Source organism: Cyrtonyx montezumae, unplaced genomic scaffold, assembly GCF_038088225.1.
Source record: "Cyrtonyx montezumae isolate F1298 unplaced genomic scaffold, pur_monq_1.0 scaffold_25, whole genome shotgun sequence".
NCBI lineage: Eukaryota > Metazoa > Chordata > Aves > Galliformes > Odontophoridae > Cyrtonyx > Cyrtonyx montezumae.
Window position 1 is genome coordinate 7786429 of NW_027071992.1, and position 21259 is coordinate 7807687.

General features: G+C 36.5%; 1 protein-coding gene across 4 annotated transcripts in view; it reads left to right on the forward strand.

The window, feature by feature from the left end:
• Window positions 1-2563, forward strand: part of ARL15 (ADP ribosylation factor like GTPase 15) — a 215296-nt gene extending 212733 nt beyond the window's left edge. For all 4 annotated transcript variants that reach the window (XM_065739891.1, XM_065739892.1, XM_065739894.1 and 1 more), the window contains one exon: window positions 1469-2563. In XM_065739891.1, coding sequence (XP_065595963.1) covers window positions 1469-1621 — 153 coding nt within the window. In that variant the 3' untranslated portion in view covers window positions 1622-2563. The remainder of the gene's footprint in view (window positions 1-1468) is intronic.
• Window positions 2564-21259: the final 18696 nt, after the last annotated feature.

Below are 21259 nucleotides of genomic sequence, written 5' to 3' on the forward strand. Positions count from 1 at the left end.
CTATTCTCAAAACCGAACCACTTTTTCAGATATTTGTTACTAGAGGATCTACTCCAATATATTTACTAGAAAATGATAAAACTTCCTTTCAGATTGACACAGTTGAATTGTGATTTATGTTAGTTGATGCATCCATAGTTGGTTTCTTCTATTATAGTCTATTATTTGATGAATGGATGTGTTGTGTAGACACTACACAACTGTATAGAGATGTTGCAGACATTTTTTGTTTTTTGTTTTTGTTTTCCACTGGACATGGAGCCTTTGCACAGTGTGGCTCCAATTGCATGTTTAGGGAGTCCACTGCCTACCACAATATGAGCAACTGTTCCTGTTGATGTGCATACCTAAGGCTCAGTCTGCAATATAAGAAAATCAAGTATATTTGGCAAGAATTACACAGAACAAGAATGTGCAAACTAACTCAGAAATAAATATTTCTGTTAGTATTGGATATAATTTTGGATTTAAAAACTGATGGTCTATTTTAACAAGTCAGATATGAGTAGACTTCTGGATCAAATACTATCAAAGACTACAGTCTGATGAAAACAGCTTAAGGTAATCTATTGACTAAAGTGACCTGCAAACTCTTTTTCTAATAGGCACTTTTGAGGTAAAAGTTATACTTTGACACTCCACTTCCTAATTTGAAAAGTGAGTAGAGTACAGTATAAAATTCGAATATTTTATTTCACAGTGTTCCTGTGGGTCTGTTTCTAACTTGATATTGATTGTTTCAAGAAAACAGCATCTTCCTCAGTATATTTTGTCAAGGCATATAATCATTCTAAAACTTGCAGTTCTGTATTGCATCATAGTCATTGCCACCCTGTTGCATGTTTGCTGCAGAAATAAAAATTGAATTACTTTAATTAAAGGCCTTATTTTTCTTATAGGCGTTATTACATATTGTTAGTAAGCTGATGAAAGCTCATGGAACATGCAGGATTTTGAATGAAAAATCACGTCCCACATACTTTTTATTGTTCTCATCAAATTGGTGTACTAATATTCTATGTTGAATTTTAAAAACTAACTGATTTTGGAAGAATTTTGCTATGAAACATGCAGCTTTAACATTAAAGTTCAAACACAACCTAGAATTTCTTTGTTACATCTGGTGTTTAGTCTATGTTTTTGAAAACTTGCTTTGTGTGCTTTGCTCTTTGCCTTAAGTATGTACAACTCTTCCCTAGACCTCCCATGCTGTTAAATGTATGGGTAGAATGGTAGCTTGCAAACAGGTCACTCACCCCTAAACACTTTCAGGTCACAACATATAACCTGTGTTATAAGAACAGCTGTGGATGAGATGCTAAAAATGAGATTCCTAATCTTTTACATGTTGTTTTGGATTATTTGCACGTTGTTGTTTTCCCTATTTTTTTTTTTTTCAGATGTGAAAGAGCGAGTGTGTGGTCGCTGTAGTATTAATACACTGGTCTCTTTTGTTTTTCCTTAATAGATCAAAAAATACTTTGAACTTGAGCCACTTGCACGTGGAAAGCGCTGGATTCTTAAACCTTGCTCCTTGGATGATATGGAGGCAGTAAAAGACAGCTTCTCCCTTCTAATAAACTTGTTAGAGGAGAGAGACTTCGAACCTTCAAGAATGTGAAACGCAAGAGGGAAGAGTGGTTCTCCAGGCATCACTGTACCTGCTCATTCTGCTCACAGATTACTTATGGTGTGGTATCAAGACTGTGCTCATACACAGTACAGAATGTCCTTCTGTTAAAATAAATATTCTGTGAATCAGGTACATGACTATTTTCAGTAAAGTTGTCTACACTACTGAAATAGGGAGTTCCTCCTTGTTTACCACTAGTTCTGCAGACACTGCATGTTGCTTTCTTACCATCATCCCTGATAGGAAATTCTGCACGCACAAGAATAACGTAGTCTGTAAAGGTGGCATTCTACTTGCTACACTGTTTTTTTAAAATAACTCATGTCTTAAGGATTTGGGAGACAAATTTGTGTTAGCTTATTTACTGACCCCACAGTCTGGAAAGCACAGCCACTAAGAACCTTAACGTTATTGATACCTTAAAAATCAAGTTGTTTTATGCCAGTGCAAAGGTTAGTTTGAAATTCTACTAGATGAGAAACACAGTGTATGTGTTAGTTGATTCATTTCCTTAAACCACTGCATAACCTTGTCAAAGACAGAACCATTATTTTGCTGGAAGTTCCCTTAAAGGGAAATTTGCACACAGATGTGTGCAGGTAACAGTATTGCTGAAGAACAGGGGACATAAAAAGGATGTAAGAAGAAACAATATTTTTAGAAAATAGACAGAAGTTGGTTGAACTGGGAGTTCTCACTTAAAACATCTTTTAATCAGAGAAGCAAAGCAAATGTCTGCTAATTCAGCTGCAGAGGCTTTATTAGTAGTTAGAAGTGTGACTGGTTTTAAATAAGGATTGCCTTCTTTATCACTATCATGCTACTGTTATTTTAACAGTGCCAAGGCATCCATAACATAGTGACGGGCCTTCCAGTATTTGTGTCATGAGCCTCTCTTATCAAGGGATTGTAACTTGTTCTTTCAAACTCCCTCTGTACTTAGAAGACAAAAAAGTATCCATTGGAAACATTTATAATACATTAGGAAAAAAAAACCAAAACATTTGGTTCCAGTAACACAGTGCACACTTCCTCTTTCCAGGTTTTCCCCATCATATATTTTTCAGCATTTTTTTTTTTACTGGCTTCTATGGACTTTTAAAACCTTATTGGCTGATTATATCCTATAAAGAGTTACACCAGGTCAGTGGTTCACCATGAAGTCAATCACAACAGGGTATGTGCAGATTGGTCACCAGTCTGGTGTGCACCTTGACTGTTGTGCCTTGCACATGAGTGTCTGTGTACACACGCTGTAGTGATGTGTCAGTGGTTCCTCACTGATCCTGCTTATGTTTTGAAACTTTTAACTCCTGTTGCAAGGCTTTAGGCAACATATCTTTCCACTCCAAGCATTTATTTTTTAAGGATTATTGTAGTTTCTTATCAGTTTATTTGAGAATAAGAAAATAGTAAGCGTCAGCTTTTAAAGGCTTATAAAAGCCATTTCTCTATTTCTTGCAGTTATGCTCCTTGTTAAACAAATTTTTTTCATAGGTTTTTGATTACTTTTCAATATCTTTGTATTGCTCCCTCAGAACTATCCCTGCCCAAATGCATGGCCTGATAGTTACTGATTTAACTTAGTTCCTACTATCAGAACAAAGCTGGAAAACCTGTTAAGCTCATCATTTGATTTTGTGACAGAACAGGCAGAAAGCTTTGCTCATAAGCATGAAGGGCATCCCTTCTTGTTTCGTTTTTCTTTTTTTTTTCCTGTTTCCTGCCAGGCCAATCACCCCACTCCTCCTCCTACTCTTGGAAATATCCAAAAACTGGAATTACTCATTTTAAAAGACACAGACAAGATCTATGATAGTTCAAGCCTCTTTGCCTGTAGAAGCAGTAGAAGCAGCTTAGTAGCTCATCAGTTTCTCTCATGTGGGTTAAGGAGGCTCCTTTACCTGAATTTGCAGAGGGTCTGATGTGCAGCTTTACTCTCTGTCTTAGCTTTTGTAAGTTTAGAGATTACTGAGTCCCAAGAATTTCTTCCTTGTTTATGCAAAGTGGTGGGGAGAAGAAAGAGGGTTGTCTCCCAGAGAAGGAAGGCAGTTTGACCAAAAGGAAGGCAAAGAGATGGATTCAGAGCTTTTACTGCTTTGTCACGTAGCATTAGTTAAGAGAAAAAAATTAATATTTCTCAATTTTTTCCTCCTTCCTTCCCATTTTGAAGTTATGGACCAAAAAGTACAAAAAGGTAAAAGAATTCCAACTGTATCGCGTTATTGGAACTGCACTTATTTGTACTATCAGTGTTTCTGGTCCGATGATTTTGAGCAACCTGAACCAGCGGTAGCTGTCCCTGTTCATTGCAGGGGAGTTGGACTACATGACCTTTAAAGGTTGCTTCCAACTCAAATGATTCTATGACTCTGTGTTTCTATGACTTCAGAGTTCCTGAGTTTTATATTTTAGTCATGATTTCCCAACTATGCACTGTTGGAAGGTGCTACATGACTAACATCCAAAAGGCCCAACTAGTCAATGAGAATACAGCTTTGGCATGTGCCAGTGTGCAGCTAGACTGGACCTTTTGATGGTAAATGCTTTTTCTTTATGGGGATACCAGCTGCACAGTAGCAGTGATTTATTTTTCAAAATAACTTTAAATATGCTTTTTCTTACTAATACAGTGATCATTCCTCACCGCAGGTTGAAACAATACCTCATAAGTGCTTATGGCTAAAACCAACGCTTAACTTTACTTTGAATGTAGTTCTGTGGTTTTGTGTTGTGGATGGACTTAATGGATATGTACCCTTTTACTGTCTGTGAACACCTTTACCTTTTTATCGAAGTATTAAAAATGCTTATAGCAGTGCACATCACACTTCGTTGTCTAAAGTGTTTTGAATATTTTGGCTATGGCAGAATATTGTAAGCACCACAAGCACCGTGCAGATTTTATTTGGATGACCAGTCTCAATTGCTTTTTCTTGTGCTGTATGTTTTTTTCTAGTCTTTTCATGCACGTTCATCACTTAGATGAAATAGACTTGGGCGCTAGACTCTACTTTCCATGCAAGTTCATTAAGGAGAGAACACTGTCTTTTTAAAAAGAGATGTGCTTTAATGATCTTTAGACATCTGTTAAATTACTTTGTGTGAACGTGTGAGTGTGTGTATGTGTATGTGCCCACATCAGGCTTCTTCTCAGAGCTGTAGTTGTCTGCAGTGTCTCAGCCATCAGAATGAAAACATTATCAATCAGTATCCAACAACAGCTGGTTTTGACAAGCTTCTGTCTGCTGCTTAATGCTTTACAACTTGTCAATGCAACTTTTTTTGCCTACTCACTCTGAGCTGATAATCATACTGCTTACATGTTGTGTCCTGTACTTGTACTTCTAGCATTTATATGGAAAAAAGTTAAATCGTAGTGCATTTTGTTTTTTTTTCTTGCTGTATAATATTCCACATGTATCTTAGCTTGCCTCTTCAAAATGCGCTCTACAAAAATCTGTGTTGTATTATTTCATTTTATTTCTCGCATTTCATTATATTTATAGAAGTTGCAGATTTTTGTACCGTATTAGTTAATACAGTTGCCTTTTTGTAATGGCAATTAATTTATATTACAAAAGTTTGTATCTTTACTGTAGTTGAGAGTATTAGTTAACTGCCATATTATCTTGACTTTATACTAAAAATACAGTGTCTTTACGCAAAAGTTGATCCATTCAGGTGGACAACTGCTAGACGTGAGGAACTTGTACTGTTTGTGATTTATACACGATTTCCACTATAAAAAAAGAAAAAAAAGAAAATAAACACTGTGTAGAATTGAGTTGCTAAGTTTGGATTTTTTGAATAGTAACCAAGTCAAGGAACATAGCATCTTTACTTCAATAGGGAAACATCAAAATAATTTATTTACTCTTAGATAAAAATAATTTAAAAAAAAGTGATTGGAGCATAATCATTGCAAAATTATACATATCTACTCACTTACTTAGATGTAGAAGATTGAAATTTCCAAAAGTTAGCTGTCTTATTTCCAAAGGGAAATGTTGTTACTTGAGAAATAAGCCTGAGAGGTATTGCAGACTTATTGCTGGAAGATAAGCTGATATAATGTTTATTCATTTATTCTGCAACATTAAACTGAGGGACTATACATGACTAGAAATTTTTGACACGATATAATACATATGCAGAAAATGCTTCAGAATTTAAACAAATTAAAATACTATGGGAAAAAGAAAAGCTTGCTGAGACAACTTGGTTCTATGCTATTAAACACTATTTGAGTAGAAATGACACTCACAGTTGATGGAATTACAGCACCATAAGCTGGTCTGTAGGTTTCTGATTCATCTCCTGAGGTATGCTTTTTCAAAGTTTTATTATTTTTAAATCTGCATCAACTGAGATGGAAGTGAAAGATTTGTAAACTCAGAATATTTTCTTCACTCTTATGTGTTACATAAATAGGAACTGAAAATCTGCTAATCACTCCTCATTCAAGAGCTCTGTAAAGAATTTTCATTAGCTCATTAGCCCTTTGACCTAATAGTTCAAACAAATAAAAACATCTGTTTGTGTCAGCTGTAGGGTTAGTCATCCAGGGCCTAGGTTAACACAAGGATGAGAGAGATATCCTATGTGAAAGGAGAAACCATTCCCTTTTCAGTATCTGCAGCTGAAAAGGAGCCCTGAATTCACCCTGTAATGAAGTAGGACTGCTGAGTTCTGTTAGGTGAAGATATAGAGAAAGATCATTACCCTGCTCAGTCCTCATGGGTGAACTGACTAATGTTATTGTGTGGGTTGGACTGAAGATCAAGCCTAATTGAACTAGTAATGAGACATTTATGCTTAATGCTAGCTGTTTTTAATATATTTCAGCTTTTATCACAGATATATTAATAGAAACACAAGATATGTTGTCTATACCACTTGTTCATTCACCAGATTTCATAGAAGAGTGTAATACATGTTATTTTGGTGAGTTTTGATGGAATATATCCCAGACAGACTCATTTCTGCAGTATGTTTATGCATCAAATATGCTGAGCACTTCCACTGATGATGTCTTAAATATACCTTCGTCTTTGAATAACTGAAACTATATACAAAAGTGTGTATGTTCCAATGTGAATGTTGAGGTTAACAGTAGTCTGTACAGCTCCCATTATCTGTGGCAGTTAGCTGGAGAGAGCAGAATGGGCAAACATTAACCTGGTTGTCTTGTTTACAGTAAACCCAACAACAGTGCTCAGCAAAACATTCAGTGCTGCTTTGGGATAATCACAAAAAATGAAGAGTGGAAAAAAATAAAATAGAAAGTGTGAAGGGTAGGGATGATATATAATCCATGCTCAGTCATTCTACAGTTGTGGGAATGGAGGAGTTACTGCCAAGCAGTAACTTGGTTTTTAGTTGGGAGAATATCTGCAAAGAAAAGCTTTTGTATAGTTAATTTCTAAATACAGCAACATTTCCTCTCATGAAAATTCTGTATATATGTCCTCATGATAGTAAGGGTGTGTATACAGAGGCATGAACTGTAGCTTTCTATTATGCTTGTGTGTGGTATAAAAAAAAACAAGTCATAGTTAATTTTCTCAGTTCTCATTGTTAGATTGTAAACTTAAACAACAACAACAAAAAACACACACACCAAAAAAAAAAAAACAAACAACAACCAAGAGCAATCAAAGCTCTCTTTTTTTAATCTGCCACCTTGAAGTTGTGAAATGATGTTGTTCATTTTTATTACTGTGCCATGCATCTATGATTTATTGCATTTCAGTGTGCCCTGGGAAGTACTTTGCGTGTATTAAGTACAACAAGATAAAAAGAAGTTATTTTGTGGTTTGGCAACTTCCATGTATAAAGAAATGCCCTCTTCATAAGGAGACACTTGCCACTGGAGTACAGAAGTCTCATATTACAGCTTTGTTGTAAATTACTGCTAACTGAAATGCTAAATCATTTAAATCCCAGACAAAAGATCCAGTACTGGATGTTGTGAATATCTTGTGTAGTCCTAGAGACAATGTGGAGGAGAGAGTAAAATCATGACATACCTGTACATGGTGCAAAACCAAACTAAATTTGATGACAAATCACACAGCAAGGTATTTGGTATTTTAACAATGTAACAGTCTTGGATTTGGAAGCTTGGTAGTTTTTTCAGATCAAAAGAGTATTTTGTGAAAAGCTTTATTTTATGTAGGTTACATTTTGAGCTTGTCAACTTTGACACGGTCCCTTTAAAACAACAATTCCTGTGTGTTAAGGCTGGCACTTTAAAAATCCTTGTTATATGCATTCTGTTAGCACATGTTTAAACAGCAGCATTTCCTTTCCAGTGGCACCCCATCTCATTTCCACTTTACATACCCCTTTTCCAGTGATACGCATCTTGTTATTTTTTTAAACAAAAGATTCACAGACATCTCATAGAAAACTCTGTGGGTACAGTGTGGGATGGCATAGTCTGAGGGAGGATTATGACCCAAATTAGAAACAGATTCATTGTTTGTTAGTATCGCTGTATGACATTCAGTGACTACACTGCTGCCAGTATTAAATTCCTAAGTTTTTAATGCTTGTAACAACATATGTCTATTAGCAGAACTATGTCAGAATTATTTTATTGTAGCAATTGCTTGTGGTGTTGTTGTAAGACATAGAGATTCAAGATGTGAATAGGATTGTAGCATTTAGAATTAACATGATTAAATGGCAGTATCTGGGAAATCACTTTTTTTTGTTTAACAATGAACAATGCAGTCTCATCACTGCCTCAGTATTTACCTCTCCACAGAAGAGAAATGAGCACTCATTGTCAATAATGTAAATTATAACAGCTTTAATCTGTCTTTACTAAATTGCTTTCTTGCTGTCAAGATAGTTTAGGTTGTCTTTAGTTTACTTGCATGTTAATTAAAGCTGAAAGCTTTCCTTTAAGTTTGTGAAACTATGATTAAAAACAAGCAAAACAAACAAACAGAAGATGCTAGTCACCTCTTCTAAAAATATTTTTACGCATGATTTGCAGGAATGTGACTGATGTAGAAAAGTTCACTGTTTACCTTTAAAATTTAAAGCATGACCTTTTGGTTACAGTAAATACAGTACTGCAAGTCTGGTAAAGTAATCACATATAGTAAAGGTAAAGACCATTTACCTCACATTCCTCTCTATTAGCTTCCACAATTAACATGATCCACAGCTGAAAAAATAATTCTGGTTGTCAGTGATAAATGAGGTGTAATCGTCAATCACTGAAGTTGACAGTATTACTTTAAAAAGATACTGCAAACAAATATTTACCCAAAGATAGCAGTATATTGCTGAGATTTTGGTCCCTGCAGGTTTCAATTCATTTTCATGGCAAGCTGATTTTAGTGTTCGCTTTTGGACTGAAGAAGGTTGTTGGGTTTTTTTATTCCTATAGAGTCAGGATAACATTCAAACGCCAAAGTCTTTAGCAGAACCAGGAGCATTCCTGGTAGCCCAGGCCCTGTGAGCTGAGACAGAACCTTAGCTCTTATTTGTTTGTTTTCTTTCCCTGTTCTAATGAGTGGACCTGAGGTTTTGTTTCAGGCCTGTCTCCATGGAGAGGTGCCAGTAATATACAAATCTACTACAATGGGCTATATAAATATTTTGCCTATTTTATGCATAGCTTTTGATCACCAAAGAATTTTAATATCAAGGTCAAATACTCTGTGGTGTTTTCATATCTTGATGTATTGGTGATTTAGACATTGAAGAAAATGCAAACCATTTTCGTAGAGAAGACATCCCATATTAGCTCATTTCTGATTCATTCATTCATTTCTGAGTGTTGAAAAGTATTCCATAAAATTGCTTCAGAATGGTGAATCTTGTTCTGATTACTTGTGAGAGATTCATCAGGTAGTCTTGCCTTCAGGTTTGAGTTGATTCAAACAGAACAGAAACTATTTTCTCTTTCCATCTTAGCATTTTATAACACATGCATACTGGTGACTTGCTTGTTCTCAGACAAATCATATGTGGGAACATCTTCATGTCTAGCCTGATTAAGGCCTGATGGAGGTAGGTAATACCAGTGCTAATCAATGTTTCCATTTACTGGTTTGATCCTTAAATTCCTTCCTGTATATACTGGTTTAAAACACATCCTTTGTGTTCGTGCCTGTTTACACAATTCCCACCTGCATGATGCAAGCATGCCTTCAGAGAGGTTGATTAAGGAGGCGTGGAGTTCCCATAGGGAACTGTAAGGGATCGGTTATCTCCAGATGAGCCACAGTATTGTGGCCTCTCTCTACTTGGGAGTGCATGAAGACTCTTTTCTCACTGTCTTTGTGTATTTGTATATTTTAGTTTGAATCTGTCTACTTTAACCCAGTGAAGACCTCTACATCATGCAATTGCTGATCTATGATGGTGGGTTTGAGTAAAGGATTTAATGCAGGAGAGCCAGCTACAATATTTCGTTTTGTGATTAAAACTGTAGCTTACAGTGTAAATAGAAACTAGAAGATGTAGTGCACAATGGGTTGGAGTGTAACTAAAATGATCAGGTATGTTCTGGTCCATCTGACTGATACTGAAAATTTATTCTCATTTGCTAATCTTGGAATTAAACATGAAAAAAAAATGACTATATAAGCAGCTAGTACGAGAAACATGGTTGTAACATATATTGGTCATTGATTTCATTTTTTTCCATAGAGATTAGTGACTCAAATAGATTAGTTCTTGAAGAGAAGTGCAGAATGGTAGCCCAGTGTAACAGGAAACACTGGCTACCACTGTGCTGTGGCATCTTTGTCTCAGGGATTGGAAGTAGAGATAACCGTCCATCTGAGCCTATAACCCATAGGCCGTTAGGTACTCAGTACAAAGGTAACAGAGCTGAGAGGAGAGGGTGGTTTGGGAAGCTCCTGGCAGCAGTTCCACCTCACTAGGCTGGACCGACCACCTATTCCTCCACAGGGGGGCTCAAAAGACCAGCAGCAGTGCAGTTCTGCTGCAGGAGTGCACATCACTTCTTAGATCTACATTAGACTCAAGAGCCACAAGCCAGCCATGCCAGCTCCCTGAGATGAGCACTTTTCAAGATGACGAAAGAAATACCGAACTGGGAAATGCAGAAATGGTGTCATGCCTCCACACCTGTCAGGCTGTGTTACAATTTCAGTCTTTGATTGTTGGTCCCATAAAGATGTCGTTTTTTTCATGTTATTAGAGCAATTACAGTTATTATACTAAATTTGTCCTTTCTGAAGGGAGCAAGAACAAATGAGGGAGGATTTGCATACAAATTGAGCCTGGATGTGTGGGGAACTAGCAGCAGGTCTGCTTGGCAGACAGGCAAGGCAGTGAGGAAGTGTTACAGAGGAGCAGGGCTTGCAGCCACCCTCCTCTGCGGCCCTTTGCTGATGATCCCTTGAGGAATGCTCCTACTGCCTGGCAGATTCACTTGATGGTGAGGCATTTTGGAGTGCTGTCAGCCTGCACAGATTGAAGCCAGCTCCTCATCCGGAGGAGAGTGGGACACGAGGTGCCACCTGCCTCATGGGTGAGGCCCATCCTCAGCACTGCCTCTGGCAGGGAAGTGCCACCGCCAGAACATAACTGTCCCTCTGTGTTTTGGGGAGTACCCGCTTGCCTCAGTGACAGTGGCCGTTTTTGAGCAAGCAGTGCTCCACTTGGTGTCATGAAGCCAAGCACTAGCCTGCAGAGCTGGCCTCCTCCCAGGCATCACCTCCTGGGAGTTGCGTCAGGAGGGGTGTCAGATCCACTCTGCGGATGTTTGTAGTTCAGAAGTGATGCAGGTGATAGGTTTCAGAGCTGTTTTAAATGGAAATGAACTGTCTTTCAAGCATGGGAAACCATTTGCAATGTCCAGATTTCCTGCTGTGTTTACCCTTATGTTAACCTGTACTTGCTGTCCAGGACAAAGAGGGTGCTTCTAGCTTACTCAAACGATAACAAAAACAGGAAGATTCTGATTTTTCCCTGGGACTGAGTTTTATGCCTCAAGAGACTACTGTACAAAGTGTGCTGCCATTAAAATTAGAGGAACAAGTGCAATATGACAGCATGGCCCTTGGCAGCAACTTGGTGAGCTCAGAGTTGTGCCATGCATATTGTCACCTGTGGCCTTTCTGTTGCTGCACCCTAAAGCAAGACAGCCATTTGACTTCAAAAGCAGGCATTGATAAGGAAGGAAAATATGGATGTGAATGGTAATTCTTAATCTCCAGTCCTTGCTTCCTTGACTCTTCAGGCCTCACCACACCTATGATACTGAATTGCTATTCTTTTGAATATAGATGTGAGGCTTTTGAAGTGTGTTAGATTTGTGAAATGCTGAAATAGACTGGAATGGGGTTTTCTGGTGGTTCCAGGGCATGTGTCCTTACTAGTATGTAGAGATACAGACTATAACCTTTTGACTGAAGACCTTCTACCCAGAGATGGAGAAGTTTTTATGTACTCTGAATATTCCACAGCTGCTCAGTTACAAAATAAACAGTTGGGTAATAGTGAAACTGGAAGTTTTACCACTTCAAGCTATCAGATCTGGAAAAGTTTATGGTCTGGTTTAAATGTTGAAAATTGAACCCTTTTTTAGATTTTCACTAGTTTCAGTCCAGCAAACCTGCTGTCGAATAGATGATTTGTAAAGTAACTTTCTAGTATCACTGGTACAATAATGTATCTAGAAAGCTTTCAGATAATCCTCTGAATCACTAAGCTGTTCACACCAGCAGGGCTCTGTACCTTGCCGTTTGAATGACAAAGGATGTTGCTGTGCTTTAAAGCAACCTCATTTGTTGGTGAATGAGATATTTTGAATTCCTGTAGATGTAAAAAATTGCAGCTTCTTCTTCTTCTTTTTTTTTTTTTAAGGAAGAAAAAAGCTTTAAAGTTGTTTTTTAAGTGGAAGAAATTTCTAAAATGGTGTATTTTTGATCAACATTTTCAGCTTTCATAGTACAAAAAACAGGTTGGTTTCCTGGCTTAATTTTTACAACTCTAGAATATAAGAACCAATAGAATTATATTGCATTAAAATTAATCTGAAGTCTGTCTGCTTGAAGGTACATACTACTTTTTTAAAAGTCTTTAAGAAGTGTAGCAGATATCCTAAATTAGGTCATTCAGGTGTTGCTGGTTCTTCTCCTTACCTATTTCAAAAAACTTCTCACTGTTTTACTGTCAGATCTGTCTGAGAACTAAGAGTATCTGGTTGAGTATGACCTAAGAGTCTTGACTGTTGCTGAGTATCTGCTCCTTAACCAGTACTACTATTTTGCTTTTCAGTTGTGATTCAGGTCAGATGCAGATATGCTAATTTATTTCCATAGCTTAAGTTAAAAAGATAGTACAAAAAATTACTTGTTGAGCATTCTAATACGTGATTTTTTAGTAAGTGGAAACTGGCTTTTTACTGGGGTACATCCCATTGTAGCTGCATAAAAGCAAACAAACTAATAAATAAAAAGTTCTCATTTGCACTATGGTATTCAAATTTGAGAAAAGAGAAAGGATAATGAGGCAGGAAAGCTAACTTTCCTCTTTCAAGCAATAAAGAGAAACCACTTGGTTGGTAAAACATCCTGCTCTAGAATTCCTGGTGGGCTCATTGATTTACAAAGATCCGTTCAGTTCTCACTGTTTAACTAGAGGTATTGAGATTTAAAGGTCTTCACCAACTGGTCTTAGTAACAATGCAAGTAATCAAATTTCTCAAATGTCATATTCTTGCTGACTTTTAAAAACAAACAAACCTTTACTTCTGACCACTCAGTGGGTCAGTGACCTAATAATTGAGAAAGTAGGTCAGAGTTCAGAAATCCAGTAATATTGGTGAATGTATTTTTCCTTTATGTAGTATTTAATCTACGTAGTATGCAGAAATATTTTTCTTTTTTAATCAGTTTGTCTAAACATTTTACTTATGTTCTTTGCTAATTTTATTCACATGATGATTTTTTCATAGATTGTTTCTCTAAATAGTGAAGATGCTAATTTTTGGATTGCAACTGTATGAACTTGTTTATAAAGTATTTTCTCTTGTGATCTGTTTCATTAGAATTGTTTTGTTTGTTTTTGTTTCCATCTGTTGACCAGTACAAACCCTTATATTATTGCCTCTCAGACATTCCCCTTGCATACAAGGTTCTACAAAGCAAATGCTTTGAACTGGGTTCATGAGTTCCTAGTTAAAAATAACATATCTTCAAATATTCAAATAACATACAATATGTTTTTATTTAATGCAAGAAGATGCAAAGAGGAAAAAAAAAAAGGCAACAAAACACGTTGACCTCTCTCCAGTAAGTTTTCTCAAAAACATTGCAAAATACATGTGTACTCCCTTGGCCTATTCAGCCTTTCCAGATGCATCATTCTCCTGGGTTGCTAGACAGATGTAGACTTAAGTGTTAGTGCAGATAAGCGTGTTGGATATCAGTGCTGTACTGAGATACGTAGGCCTCCATATGGCAAGGTAAATATCATCGTGTTTTCTCCATTTTAAAGGTTCCTGTGAAGGAAGTATTTTATTTAGCCATATCTTTGTTTACAGAACAAAGGAGTTGTGGTTTTTTTTAATACATTTTATTAAATAGTTCTTTCAAATGATCACTTATGGGATATTATTGCCAGTATGTTCTTTCTACTCCAGAATTGCTGAGTTTTTCTCCTCATCTGTGGACATGACTTGATCTTAATGAGCAGTGTCTAACCTATATGTCTATATTCTGTGTTTACTTTATCATCATGATATACTATTTTCGGTTTCTTGAAGAAATTAATGTAGGAAATTCAGATAGATATGCACTACCAAAATAACTTAGTTAAAATGTGATTTAGAAGAGACCTATTGGTTCTTATTATGCATGCTCAAAATGGTAGCTAGAGTTAGCATTTTTACTGATAAACAGTATTACATTGAAGTTTCAATGTACGTGAACATGAAATTCTGTTATCGAAATTGCTTTTGAGTCAGATATCTGTATCTACATTCAAATTTGTTCTATAACTTCGTCATCCATCCTCATTGAATCATAGAATCATAGAACAGCCTGGGTTGAAAAGGACCTCAAAGATCATCTAATTTCAACCCCTGGCAATTGACAGGGTTACCAACCACTAAACCAGGCTGCCTAGAGTCTCCTTATCATACGGCTCCAGTAGCTACAAAACCAGAGGAAGCCTTGAGTGTTAGCCTCTGGCTGCAGGCAGCATCTTCGCAGTGTGAGGTGACATCTGTGGCATGGTTTGGTGCAAAGTCTAACATGGCATTTAAACAGATTCATTTAACACCATGGCACAATGCCAGGAGCTCAAGTCAGACCACTGCTGGGCAACATTTAAAAATCATTTTGGGAAATATTTATTTTATTGGCTGTTTATTTTAGTTTCCCTCTCCCTTTTTCAAACAATCAGCAAATCTTGCTGGGGAAAAGGGCGTTTTTGAGAATTTGATTTAGAACACAGTATTGGAAGTATTAATAAAGCATTATCGTCTTATAATGCTGCCAGTTATGTCTGAAGCTTCCAAAGAATCTCCATTACCTCTCTGTTTGTTGCTGAGACCCATCACACTGCTGGTACATCATCACACGAACAATTGTTTACAGGCATCTATAACACACTGTAGTGTATTTTTTCTTAGAGGGTGACTGCTACATGACTAGTATCTAAAATGTTTTTCCATTCAGACAGAACAATATTTAAAAGAGTTGAAGCCATGTCAATATTATTTCCCTGTTTTTATCTGAGTTTTATGCAGTGTCCTTGAATGTACTGTCTGGACAGTACAAGGTAATAGCTGTCTAGGGAAGATGTTTTGTCTATTAATTAATCTATTCTGACAATACATCTATTTCTATCACTTCTCTTTATATCAGCACTTTAAATGGCTTTGTGTGGTTGGAACATCCTGACTTACCATAACTCTCACATTTCTCTTCCTCCTCTGTTATCCAGATACCTTTACAAGCCCCAAAAATTAAGACTTACAATCCTATGCTCAGCTGAAGAATTCTCATTCAGTTTTGCAGGAGTTCAAATACACAGTACTATTGGCTCGAAGATCATCCAGACTCTGAAGCAAAGCTGGTGTCTGAACATGGTTTCTCTGAAGTACTTTCCCTGTGCAGCAAAGGCTTTCCAAAGATGAGACTACCAAAGCAAGGTTGTAATCCTTTCATGTTAAGCTTCACAAAACGTTTTCACTTTGATAATTCAGTCAAAATCATAAGGTAACAAGGGCTTGATTTTACTATTCTCAGCTGATACTTAGTCCTGTGGTGCTTTGTAATAAGTTATGACTCTCTTCTGCAGATGCTTCAGAGGCAAAATGATGGTGTCCCACCCTGGCTTGGATTTATTTTTCTCAAAGAATCTTTTGAAATAAAAGCTAAGATTTGTATCATGGTACTGCAGTTCTATGGAGAAAATGTGTATGCAACAAGTAGTTTCACCTGACACAGGAATTGTACACTTACGTCTTGGTTCATTCTAAAAAGATGCTTGAAGAACAACTTTCACAAAAAGACTTGAAGAGTCTTTTGTGTAAGCAGTTCAAAGATTTTGACATTATCTTCTGATGTATTCCTTACAAGAAAGGACCTATTGCATGTTGTTCACTTCCTTCATCTGTAGCTAAACATGTAGCATTTGGACAGCATGAACTGAAATCCAGTCAGACACAAAGAAATGATATCTAGTCACCATTTAGAATATACCCTATTACATATTTCAAGCCTTTGTTATTGTGTTAAATTATACTACAACCTATCTCTGATTTATGGACAGTTCATGTTAGATAAATGTATTATTCATGTCATTACTATAATTCAAATCAATTAGTTTCTAATTTTCAGGTAATATGAAGTTCAGATTAGCATAGAAGCTGAGGTGTGTAATTGTGTACTGCAGTTTTTGAAGTTCAGGCTGATTCTTTTTAAACAGAATGGGTTAATGTGGCTATTTCAGCCTTAAATACTTTTTATTATGTTAAATTTGTTTACAGTTTTATTAGTAAATTTGTGGCAGGGATTAAAAGATGATTAAACCGTTGATTATTTAAGACTAAATAACTTATTTTCTATTGAAAATATACTTCAATATGAGCTGTGCCACAGTTCTATATCATTTCTGAATGTTATACATCCATCCATATAGTTATCCCTGGCTGACCAGAGCTGAAAAGCAACTGAACAGTGGTAAGTATCAAACAGTGGATTATCAGTGTCAATTCTTTCAAGCCATACTTCATTAGGTCCCTCTCTACCTTTTGGTCTTCATAATACGAAAGAACTGAAAGGACTGCATACAGATATATCACAACAAATGTTTAATTTAGGAATACATGAGGAATTTTTTCTGGTATCTATTCTACTTTTGTTCTGGTATCCTTCTGGAGTTGTTTTGTTCGTACTACTTCATACAAGATTAATTTCCATCTGTCTTATTTTCCCTGTACTAATCCTTTCCGAACCAATGCTTTGGGATGACTAATGCCCAGGTGAACCTGCAGACTCCATCTGGCTTCTTTGATGAAGGACTCATAAGGAGATACGTATTTCTCTTATACTCCTTTCCCTTGCACTTCATCTTCAGACCCTTGCGTTCACACCTGCGCTGCTGCCTCAGTTTCCACTATGGCAGTGAGGAGCAATACAAGAAGCAACGACAGTGCTGAGTAGTATATCCCTTTCTCTGAGCAACCCACTCACACTGGAGTTTTATTAATTTTTGTTCCTCTTCACAATTTTGAAGCAGAAGTAAACTGGTTGACTTATTAAGTGTAGCTTTACTATAAACCTTCTAACAGTCATCTGTCTTCTACAGCTTGTATGCACAAGACCAATAGGCACAATCATGAAGTCTCATCAAAAATAGATATTTTGGCTGCAGATTCTAAACATATGACTTAATTCTTGTGCTGTATCATATCAATATTGTGCTGTTGTCTTTTCAGTTAAGAGGTAGGTGCTTCTTTTGTTCACAGGAGCAAAAGAAAAGGAAAGAAAGCCAACACATAACAGGCAATCCCTGGTTTGCAGTATTGAAATAGATGAGGCGTGTTTCACTATCTTGATGGTGTCAGTGCACTCAAGCTGGACAAAAGAATGGAAGAATCTATGATCCTAAATAATGGTGTTTAAAATGCTTTCTTGAATTATATTGAATAAGAAGCAATTCTAATTTTATGAGGTTTTATCTACTCTCTCTGCATTCCTCCCCTCCTCCCCACCCGACACCTTTCCTTGTTAATTCATTTAAAGACGATTTCTTTCTGTTTAATTTGCATTCAAATGGCTGTCAGGGGAATTTATGGAAATAATATAAGTGCTTTTTATCATTGTGTATTTAATCACATGTGCTAATTTTCCAAAGATGAACTTGTCTAGCATCTTAGTAAAAAAAAAAAAAAAGAAAAAAAGAAAAAAGAGAAAAAAAGAGTCAAGCACCGTCCTTGTCACAACTTCAAAGCCAACAGTGCCAGATAAGCATAGTTTAAAATTATAAACAAAACCAAAAGGCCCGGCTAATTATTTCTTGTCTTGAATAGTTCATCTTTGATCTGTTGGTTTTATCTTTGTCTGATATTTGGTCTATCCTATCCATGGCCTAACAGATATTTTCTGCATCTTCCTCCTCCTTTGGATGAAACATCTATGCATACATAGGCCTACCACAAAGTCATTATTGACTTTGTCTTTAGCAGTGAAATACAAATTTACTGATTTTGGAAATTTCACTTTCTTTGCCTTTTTATTTTCCTTAATTGATGTTATGGAGGTTATTTTCCATCAGTTAGCAGAAATTCCACAGAGGTTACCGTTAGACACCAACGCTTACCTATGTGTAATGGAAACTCATGAAAGTTTAACCAACCCTCTCTTCCTCTTGAAGTGGCAATCAGCAGATTTCACACCCCCCGCTGCATTTAGTAATACTGTCAGCAAATTCGTAGCCAAGATGAACTTAATTTTTATCAACCTAGTAGCAAAGCCTTGTTGACTTGAGGATGTAGCTATTGCTTAGGCTCCATGGGAGATTTTTTGGTTTAACTCATTTGAGACCCAGGAAACTTTACTTGTTCTTTTTGGCTCATGAGCACAAATACTTCCTACTCTGTTTTCCTGAACTGCAGAAATTAATACAAAATGAGATGTCCTTAAAGCATTTGAGTCATTAATAAGAATTATTGGTTAAAAGAAATGCTACCAGTTTAAGACATTTTCCGGATCTGCCACTGAGATCTTGCATGGCAAACTATTTATAGTTTATATATTTATAGTATATTTATAGTATATATATTTTCTAAAAGAAATGGAGAAATTTTACAGTACAAACATGAAAATGAAAACATTTCAACTTGGTGTTACTTGTGTTATTTATGTTAGTCTGCTCTTTTTGTCTTAAAAATGGAACAACTGTTATGTATGTAACTCATAAGAAAGCAGTTCATTATGTGAATGCTAGTTAGTAATTTATTTATGAAATTCCTAAAAGAGGGGAGGGGAGCCACAAAACTTTCAAATTTGCAGATCAAGAAAAATAATACTATGTCCAAATATATTTAGTGAATTATAATGCAAACCACAGGAAGATATAGAGAAGAGGAGAAAATACATTCCCTGGCTCAAGCTGGGAATTTATTGAATGCTTAGCCAGAGAAAAAATAATTTAGAGAGGAGTATTTCCCTGGATTCTCTACTACTAATAAATCATTGCTGGTCATGTAACTTTTAGTGGTCCCAACAATGATTGCATCTTGTATACGCTGATTACACTTAGAAACCACATATTTTTCCTTTCTTCTACCCTCTATATCACTAATGTTTTGGGTGCTTTCAGGTGCTGAGGGGAGATGAACTGTGTGTCTATTTTTATGCACACACAACTATATGTATGTGCACACCACATCTCAGATCCAGTAATCATGATCAGGAAATACTATCAGATTTCATGATAGGTAGTAATCCTAAAATTATCTATGCACCTATTTTTTCCTGTAAGGAGGACAAAAGAAATTATAATAAAAGCCACAAGTCTGCTGTATCTTGTGAGAAAATTGGTTGTTTCATGTTCATAAATACCTTAAAATTCTTAGGAGAAAGGTAGTAAACAGGTGAAAAGTGTTATCTCATTAGACGTGCAGCATACAAAGTCATTATCTTAAGCTAGTGTGATTGATCCCTTGAGTTGTCAACATAAATTAAAAAAAAATGCTGTAGTAAACTGGGGGGAGCAGCCTCTAGAGCAGGTACAAAGACTGCAAAGAGATATAGGGAGGAATGAGAGTTTTTCAGTTTTTGGTGGAAGGAGTTTGGTATAGTCAAGAAAGAACTACAAAGCTGCATACATTTTCCAAGACACTGGGAGAGCTATCACCACTGCAGTTATGGATGAAGGTTACAGTTTGTGAGTATTGTTTGTTGGGTCATAATTTCTTACAGAAAGGACAAAAGGTAAAAATATCCAATGCTCATCAGGTCAAGAATAAAAGAAATCACACGAGATTAAGTGGTAGAAAGTTTTAAAAATATCCTTATGAACATCTGTGAAGGACACCGAGTACTTTCTGGAAGACAGAGGAGTTCCTTCATCCCTGGGGAGCTAGTGGAAGGACAGCCCAGAGGCTGCAGATGAAAATCCTGGCACCAAATGTTGAGACTGACATTCAGAGAGAACCTGTCGAGAGCAGCAGTGAACCCACAGCCAAGCCCCAGCGGTGATAGAGAAAACTTTCTGCAAACTACAGAATGCTGCCAGGTGTGCTGCTACTAGGGAAGCCACTGGATTAACTGGAACAAAGCCTGGAAGCAAGATTTGATCTTCCTTTGAAAATTCACCAAAATAATATATCAAGGCATATCTACTACAAAGCAGTGGTTCACATAATTTTTGTCACAGTGTAGAAGAAATGTTAATATGTTTCATCTGAGCAGACTAAAAATTATAGAAAAAAAAAGTATATTTTTCTTATGTTTGTCTTTTAAACAGTTTACTAGCATAGTTATATTGTAGACACAGATGAATGGACTTTTAGAACTCCTTCCAGCTTCACACTGAAGATGTGTAATAGCTATTCACAGTGGAAAACAAAGGATAACAATGGTAACAATGTCTGTAGTTTCTAAGCTAAATTGACTAGTTGCAAATATTTAAAGAGCTGGAGAATAAGTGATGTTCTATGATAGAAATGTCTAAGTTTAGAGAAGTTACCATGTCTTTGACTGAAATGTCCAGCCTCTAGGTTTTTGCAATGTGGCTATAACTGAACTGAAGATTGCTCCAGCCAACAGTCATCTTGTTTGTGCCCTTCTCCTGGCCTTGTGGAAGAGCAAACAGGTCCACACTCAGATCCAGTTTTGTTGAAACTGGTAATCTAATGTGTTTGTTGAAATGAGCTGACAAATATTCTGCTCAAGCTCAATATGCTTTTTTCATATAAGAAAACCTCAGCTAGACCAACTAATAAAGCCAAGTGAAAGACATATCCTATTTGGGCATCTTGGTGTTAACTAGCTCCCATGACAACACCCATTTCTGAAATATTGAACTATTTAGTGTCTCTGGAACATCTGGACTTTCTACTTGTTTCATAAGTCTCTAACAAAAAATATCTGCACATCATCCATCAAT